The sequence below is a fragment of the Adelges cooleyi genome, unplaced genomic scaffold, assembly GCF_023614345.1.
Source record: "Adelges cooleyi isolate 19-005CV unplaced genomic scaffold, UGA_ACOO_1.1 ACOO_flye_CR_arks_rails_tigmint_CR_PRNA_574, whole genome shotgun sequence".
NCBI classification, from domain to species: Eukaryota; Metazoa; Arthropoda; class Insecta; order Hemiptera; family Adelgidae; genus Adelges; species Adelges cooleyi.
The window spans coordinates 2,330,515-2,339,545 of NW_026096268.1; the positions used below are offsets into that span (position 1 = coordinate 2,330,515).

Sequence of the window (9,031 nt, forward strand, 5' to 3'; positions counted from 1 at the left end):
AAAACCATATTGTGACTTACGTGGTGGCCGAACGGTCAAAATAACATCATCTCAGAGTCTGTGATAAATCTGTGTCATTTATTTTATAAAAACAGTTGTAGGTACACTTATGTTCCTCGACTCGGGCACGCGGTGCGCGTACATGACCTTTAGGTCGGCCAGCGAAAGCCGTGGACTCCTAGTAATAATTTACTCTTCTTCTAATATTTTTTGTACCTTAACACCTTGAGACGCCCGTCATAACATATCTCGTTGTGTTCGAACGACCCATTACTTTTCTTTGTATGCCGCTTTCAAAATATTACTACTATACGCGGCTAAAAAGAATCACACGCCGAACAGCCGAAGTTTGATGATGTTATAGTGCTTAATCACCCTTAGACAATCATTACAACTAATTACAACAATCTATTGAAAAATTGTACAACCAACAAAAGCGTATAATATTGTTCCAAATAAATCAATTTTAAACACAAAAAGAAAAACGTAAAAACTCTAAATGTACAATGTACATAAATTATGAAAACGTTAATTTAAACTTGTTATCAATTTGATATGTTAATTCGAGATCCCATAGAGCTTTACTGTTTCATAAACCGTTATTCGACCAGCATGTTTGGTTTTGTACAATTCGGCAAAAGCGTTGTAATTGTAAAAAAAAAAATGTTGTATAGGTACTTTAATTTATAATCTTACAAATAACTAACTAAACATCGACTAGTATGTTAAATTAGATGGACGATAAGCACATTCGATTAGATTTTTTGATTAGATATTAGTTTGCAGATCATGTCGATTTTTTTAGCATAATGTGTTTGACAAGCAGTGATTTACAAACTGATCAGATAAGAATACTATTTATTGGTTGTACGACGTTACTGTTAAACTAAAGGTTACGCATTTGTGGCTAAATCATATTGTGTATTTTTTACGCGTGGCAAGCAATTTGTATAATATAACTACACTATTATTAGTATATAGTTGGAAATGCGAGATATCAATCGAAAACATTTTCTGGTGCAAGTGGTTTTAATATGACGAATGTAAATAATAAAAATACCAATATGTGTAGTGAATAATGTTAAAATTAAAATAAACAATTATAAATATTGTTATGTATTATAAGACAATGTATTGGTAAAGATAATTAGGTATATTGATGTTTGACGTGAGTAGTGCGTGCAAATAAAAATCCACATACTTTCTCCGGTAGGCCTTTAGAAAAATGGCAAAATGTAATTAATACTACCGGGAACGAAAATAAATTGTATGATTTTTGCGGTTTCCGTCCGTGCGGAGTAGTTACACTGCATACACTGTGTTACTGATGTTATGCAGTCCGTTATTGGCCGTTAACGTTTTTCGTCGACGACTTAAGTCCCGTTAGTGCGGTCACATGCGCCCAGTGGATTTCGTGTGTGCACTGCGGTATTGGCCCGATGGCTCTTCAAAATGTGAGAGTGCCGGAATGAAATTGGCTGTTAAAATTGTAAAAAAGTGAAACTTCCGGTACCTATATACGCCAAAAATCACATACGCAGTATACATATACACGCACTGCGGTCACTAACTCCCTTATCGAAAGTCCATTGATATTCACACGCATGCTTAGAAATAAAATGAAAAAAAAAAAAATTATGCTCGCGTACCGCCCGAAAAGTCATTAAATTACTATAATATATACTGTAGTGATTGTTATGCACGTTTCCTGAACGCAGCGCGGTAGGTTAGGTGCACACAGAGCTAAAAATTATTGTATTCGAGTGAGCACGGAACCGTACGCTTAGCTTGCGGTAAAAACTATTAAGTGAAAACGATAGTGTGATTTGATTATTATTGTGCTGTCTTATAATGTAATGTCATCGGTAAACACTCGATGATTCGGTGACTTGTGATTTGTGCATTTGCACAATAGCAGTGGCTCGTACAAAGACAATGTGTTTACTGGCGATCATTCAGTCAACGGGGAATCGCATGTTCTGTTGCTCGACCAACGTGTGTTTTCGCCGCACAACAAGAGGGGAATTTCAAAAGTTTTTTTTGATTGTTTATCTCTAGGCTACTTATGTTGTCTCTGTATATTGGTGATTAATAATATATGGTTTTTTTTGTTGTACTCCTTACACCGATCGCAATGGCTGAGGTTCTGCTTTAATCGATAGCCAATAATAATAATAATTAATATAGATTGCGGTTTTCAAGAATATACTCGAATAGTTTATTAGAAAAGTCTCGACAAACCACGGGGATTAGCTAACTGAAATCAAAATTTTGTAAACATAATTGGACAACGTAACAACTAATATTGGTTACTGTGTAAAGGTTGTGGAAACAACAATTCTAATGTACCGAATATATTATACTGATAATAAATTATTGAGAGAATTATTCAAATTAATGAGAATAAAATATAAACACGTACGTGTTCAGTATAAAATGTAAAATAAAAATAATTATTTTTAACTAATAGATAAATATGTTTATTAGCCCATTTTATCTACTTATATACAGATCTTGTTATACCAGTATTATGTAAAAATGAAAAAAATCATATTTTTCATTTATCTATATCTATTGTACACAATAACAATTAGTAATTAAAACAATATTGGTAACTATATAATTCGTGGTATAAAAACTTTTCGGTAGCTGGGAACGCTTCTGAGGTATAAATTTACTTTTAAATAATCTTTACTGCAATGGTCTTCCAATAAAATATACTGCGATTCTTAGAATAATAACTATGGTTTGCTTTTGGTTGTTAATATCCATAGGCTACAGACTATCTTTTCCGCGGTAGATCCCCTGGCTACCGGCCAAAGAAGAGGCAACTATTACTTACAGCTAAGTTATAGCCAACAAAAAATCGCAAGTCACGGGCAACACCATTTTAGCGAAGCTGTCCCGTTACTTACTTTTCACTAAAACAAAATGTTCAATTAATTTTGCTGTCGCCTCGAGCTCGTCTAAAAGGCTCAAGTCGAAATCATTGATGATGATTAAGCATTTAAACTTGACGATAATAGACGGGATAAGCGCATATTAAAACGGCCAAGTCAATCATTGGAAAACGTTTAAATATGGTAAATAGTACATGTTTTGGAACAATAGAGTAAGTTGTTTGATAAAAATAAAAACATGCTTTGTACCCTGATTGAAACAGCAAATAACGCACTATATAAATGGAGTTGTGCGTAACACGTTCAGAGGCTAACGCGGTAGATTGAAAATGTCTTAGTAGTTTTATTTTTAAGAGGCCAATTTAGGCACGGTAACTTTATAAATTAATATCAAGTCTGCAAAGTGGACTGCAATAGAAACCAAGTAAGTATTATTTACAACTCGGTGTACATAAAAGATGTGCAATCATCACAATCGACAACACAATGGGCAAGTTGTTATTAAAGTGACACGTGGGTACTTTTCGGCGGCAGTAAAGCGGAGGCTAGTTATTAAAAAAATAAATGCGCATTGTTGCCCTGAGAGTTTGCGAGCGTTCTTCATTATTTTTTCGGTCGTTTAATTTGCGTCCGGATTAATTTCGTTTTTGTGTACACGGCGGCGGCGGCGGCGGCATCGGGTAACGATAACGACAGTGTCCGGCGGCGGCCACGGGGTTCACCTCAAGTACGTTCACGGCCGAAGAAAGGAGAGACGAGACGGCAAGAAAGTCAAGACGTAAAACGGACGGGAGAAGAGGTAGGGGCAGAGCCGGGCGGATGTTGTGTCCGGTCCGCGCGCCGCAACTGGTTATGATAGTATACCGAACGGTTAAAAGCGAAAACCGGCGAACAGCCTCCTTTAAAAACGGCAGCCGCCCCGTTAGCTCTCTCATTAGACGTTTACATCTGCTCAGCACAACTACAACGCACCGTGCGTCAGTAGCAACAGTCCGCGAGTAATAACAACAAACAGTTTTCGATTTTTCGAGAAAAAAAACCAACAACGATTTTATTAAGTATAATGGGTGTTTCGTTAAAGTTCGGTTTAGTGTTGTCGGCGTGCGTGTGTCTGGCGTTAGCCGACCCGATCCCGGCCGCCCACCAACAGGAAGATGGATGTGCGAACAAGGACTCGATCGCGTGCGCGCAAATGCAACTCTTCAGGACCGTCCGGTCGTTCTTCGACCAAGACAAAGTGGAACTTTTGGGAGGCTTGTCTCTGGTCAAGAGCGAGAAGAAGGGCAGGTCCCTGACCGAGAACTCCGACGATGTCAACGCCATCGAAGGTGCCAAGGACGCTAACCAACGTGAAACCGCCCTCGAAGACTTCACCATGCACAAGGTAATGCGATTCTTCCAAGAACGGTCTTTGCACTGGAATCTTTCGCCAGTCGTCACCGAAGTCACCGAAACCGCCCGCAGCGTGGTCGACCAGATCCCACCTCAGATCAAGACCAAAATCTCCAACTTCATCGAAGAAGGTAAAAAATCGTCATTACTATTATTATAATATAGTTGGCCGTAAATTCGTTTTTCCCTTGCTATTTTTACGATTTTAGTGGAAAACTCAACTTAAAAATAATTGATTTTCTGGCCTTCAATTATAACATGTGTACACGTTATAATATATTAATTAATGACAATATATTTTTCAAAGAAATGTATGCGTGAGCAATAATCCTATATACATAAAAGCTTAAGCAAACATTTCAATGATCACATTGTTAAACAAATAGAAATATTGTCATTCGTCATTTCGTGTAAACTACTTGTATAATAAATAAATAATACCTATATTATAAGTTAGATAATTGGCATAGTGTATCTATCAAACCATGTCTAATGTCCTGTTATCTCGATATAGGCCGTGGCAAGAAGAAGAAGATGATGAAACATTTGTTGCCGTTGTTGATCGCTTTGAAAATGAAATTGGTTGCTTTCGCCGGTCTTGCTTACATTGTCATCGCCTTGATCGCCAAGAAGGCTTTGTTGGCCAGTTTAATCTCTCTGCTCGTTTCCGGATTCATCGGAATCAAGAAATTGTTGTCTCACCACCACCCTCACCATGAAGTGGTAAGTTATAATTCAAATCATTTGTAGTTCATCAAATAAGTATTCTTTTAAGACAAAATGACCCAATTTTCCAAAGGTCGTGATTAACGAGTATTAGCTTACGGTTAGTTGTAATTATTATTATACATAGAGCACACAAACAATGCTTCCTTATAATAAGGGTTGTGTGTTATGATAAGTCCTTTTATTTATTTCGTTTATGGGTTTGCTGAAAAATTATGCCAAGGGTTAAACGGGTTTTAGATCACGCTTTTTAAATGGACTCTATGGTTATTGTGATCGGACAGATTCTTAAGGTTTATAGCCTATACGGAATAGGTTTTTGATAGTTGGTGATTTTAAAATTAGGCTAAACCGGGATTTTTAGTGGTGGCTTATACTATATCTCATACTATGCCAATAAAAACATTCAAACAGTTGGCAGCCTAATTACTCCGACCGTCGAAGGTTCAAAAAATCTTCTCAGCTAATTACGGGCTTGTATAATTTTACCAAAACATATCACTTATCACATTATTTTTTATACCGTCATTGTTAACTAGGTGATTTAACAAATATAACAACCGAAAAACAAATTACACGGGAGAATGATAAACTATAATTCAATTTAAACGTGTTATAATATTATGTTACATAAGCTGAACTAAAAAACCTTAACATCTCGTTTAGTATAACTGTTTTTTTATGTTTTGGCAACAGCACCGTTTTAATATGTTTATATTAACTGACAATATAGACAAGCATAAGTTAGGAAACCATACAAACTCCTATGCAACATTTGGTCTTTGATAATTATACTTTTTTTTTTTAAATAATTAATTAACATAATTGTTTCAGATCGAATCCCACCACGGACACTCGAGTTACGGTGGTAGCCCAGCAGCTTACAGCGGATCCAGCTCCGGATGGGACAGCTACGGATCCGGTGGACATGACGCTCATGGATCTTACTCCAACAACGTTGCCCAGACAATGGCTTACGGTGCCCAGAAACCCGCTGCCAGATAGAGATGACGGTGAGCGATGTTTAATTTAACCTAGAACATCATATTACAACTACGGGTCGTATAGATTTAAAATGCATAAAAAATTGTAAAAAAAAATGGTCGGGTCTAAAAATAGGATTCACCGTCATTATAATGACTTTTTTTTTACGAGCCCACATCTATGGTCATGGTCGAGGATATTATCCAAAGAAGGTGTTTAATCATCGTCCGACCATAACCCGTCTGTATGGACATTTGAATGGTTCATTTTCTAGGTTAATGATGTTGTCGGCGGCGAGTTACGCGCCCGGACCCGATTAAAACCACCGCCGGTCATTATACATTCATCCGGTTGTTTATATGTATGTGTGTGTGTGTGTGTGTGTGGATATATAAAAATAAAATGGTAATAATATACGTTGTATGTGTGTGTGTTGTCCGCAATGGCGGCGGTGTTTAACGAATATAATATGGGCGTGCAATCGAACCGCTTTTCAGGGAGGCCCCTCGCACAAGGATCGTTCCCGGTGAAAGTCGGGCAAGTTCAAGGGGGACCGGGTGCGCCGGCCAGACGAGAGCCGATTTCGAATCGATATGTAATTTTTCCGGCCGAGAGAAAGCTGGTAAAAAAAATAAAAACAGGTTTTTGGGTTCAACCGCGATTTGGATTTCCTGAGGCCGAGAAACTCTTGCGAGAGTACCCCCCCGATCGAACTGGTTTCAAATAATAATAATAGTAATACTAACGTTCACTTGGCCGTCGCTGACCAACATATGGGAAACCTGTTTTCAACCAACACCCCCCGTACACGGGTGTCCGTTTATTCCGTGTGTCAAACAAACCGTTTAATAAACATATTTTTTTCATTATATACACGCACCGGCTTAAAAAAATATTATAACGTGTATTTGTTTTTGTTTTTTTTGTTGCAGACGTGAACGGCAAGCCGAATACTTGTATATACACCATTTGTGCATAGTCTTGCCTATCAAAACACAGCAAACACAACAGCAGCCACAAAAATGAAAAGCAAAACATTTATTTATTTATTTTTATTAAATTATTAATCCGAGCGGCGCACCACACTAGGCAGACACGCCGACGACAGAACAAACACATTCAACGTTCAATATCCGTCGACGGTCCGGCCGAGTGTAACTACGACATATGTAATATTTAGGGACATGCGACTGACTGTGACTATACTATATACTTTTACTGACGCGTTCAATTTGTTTTTAATTGATATAACTTATTGCACTTATTTATTTATATATATATATATATATATATATACAATAATATAAAACCGTAGGTTAACATTGACCGACAAACCCCTCCCCTCGTTGGATCGCGATATCCACTCGACTGACGCGCGTTGACTGTAAACGTATTTACCATTGTTTTCAGTAAATTAAATTAAAAAAAAAATACAATATTATAATATACTTTTTTGTTTATCATTACTTTATATACGTGACATAACATACACACATTGTTTTTTTTAAATATTTTTTATTTGATTGTGCCAAAGACAAACCAGTAGGACTCGACTGACTTTACACCACACTCGTTAGCAACAATCATGATGAGACTCGTGTGCAATCGTTTCGATTGCACTTTGACTACTCAAACACACATACTTACACTCACATACTACCTTTGACCCGACTCGAACGACAAACATGACAGAACTAACGACACGAACGACATAGTGTAACGTTGACATATTGACTAAACCGACTCGAACAAAAATCTGACCAACCGTAGTCGTATCGGATGACAACGCATTAATTTATTTTTTATTTATAAGTACATATAGATATATTTACTTCAGTAATTATTATATTTATTATATCATATGTGTATGTAAACCATATTAAAAAAAAAACAATATTTATACGTAATATTTTTCATGAATAAACGCATTTATACATGTTATTGCCAAAGATAAGGACAATACAAAAATTACTGAGAGTACTGTTTTTTTTCAATTATTTTTTATAATAATTTACTGTGTAAAACAAATAAACACCGAGGCTATATTTTAACCAACAGTCGTTCGTGTTATAGCCGTTTAACGACTATAATAATGTATTAGGTGTGATAATATTATTTTCGGTGACGACTAGGCCTTGTGATCTCATCGTTTGCCCGGTGTACGTCGACGTACCGAAATTGCCTACACGCGTTCCCGTTACGGGCTATAAGGTACATACAATGGTAAAATATTATGCTATAAATGACCAAGCACATTGGTATAGATAGAAAGAAAAAACTACCAACGTGATAAAACGTCCACCAGACAAGACCTGGCTATAGTACTTTCACTCCGGTACGTTGCGCTGGAGAAAAGAAAATAATATATAGGAAACGATTAGGCACTTAATCCGAATTTTATTGCCGGACAAACACATTCCGGTCGAACAGCGCGTGTTGTTGTTTCTGTGTGTGTGTGTGTAGGTAGTATTGTTATTATTAATTTTTTATTTTTTCAATTTCACCCGTAACGCACATACTCGGACAATAATGTAATGTAGTATAATAGTAATAATAAATGATGATGATGATGATAATAGTAACGCGCCATTGTATTTTTGCCGTCTAAAAACATTGTGATGAGTATGACTGCAACACACTCCAATAGTACCAATACCATATTATATTATTATTATAAGACACTTGTACAAACCAATTATTGTGTCGGATGTAAGACGTTTCTAACGCAACGTGTCGTCTCCTTTGACCGTCCGGGAAATTTACACGTCTCCGGCGACCACCAGCCGGTTTCCATGATAACGTGTTATGGGTTGCAATTTTTTATTGTTGCAAATTTTTCCCCGTCGATAACTCCGACTTCGACTTCTTTGTACATTTATAACATTGCATTTACCGGCCGACAGTGTGGGTATACGCAGGACAGCGATTGACCGACTATAAGGGAGCGGTCGAAAACGGTATGGAGAAATAAGAAATAATAATTAATAAACCCATCGCGGGCACCGTCAGTCCGAGAAAAACTTTCTAAG

General features: G+C 37.0%; 1 protein-coding gene across 1 annotated transcript; it reads left to right on the forward strand.

The window, feature by feature from the left end:
* The first annotated feature begins 3,810 nt into the window (after positions 1–3,810).
* Positions 3,811–7,973, forward strand: LOC126843580 (uncharacterized). The gene is made up of 4 exons (XM_050581190.1): positions 3,811–4,423; positions 4,807–5,015; positions 5,853–6,031; positions 6,935–7,973. The coding sequence occupies exons 1-3, from the start codon at positions 3,964–3,966 to the stop codon at positions 6,021–6,023; spliced, it is 840 nt and encodes a 279-aa protein (XP_050437147.1). The 5' UTR covers positions 3,811–3,963; the 3' UTR covers positions 6,024–6,031; positions 6,935–7,973.
* The last annotated feature ends 1,058 nt before the right edge of the window (positions 7,974–9,031 follow it).

Excerpts from the sequence above, each read along its gene's own strand:
- LOC126843580 (XM_050581190.1), top strand. The coding sequence starts at position 3,964 with ATGGGTGTTTCGTTAAAGTTCGGTTTAGTGTTGTCGGCGTGCGTGTGT. Across the intron at positions 4,424-4,806 it reads CTCCAACTTCATCGAAGAAG|GCCGTGGCAAGAAGAAGAAG; the intron begins GTAAAAAATCGT and ends ATCTCGATATAG. Across the intron at positions 5,016-5,852 it reads ACCACCCTCACCATGAAGTG|ATCGAATCCCACCACGGACA; the intron begins GTAAGTTATAAT and ends TAATTGTTTCAG.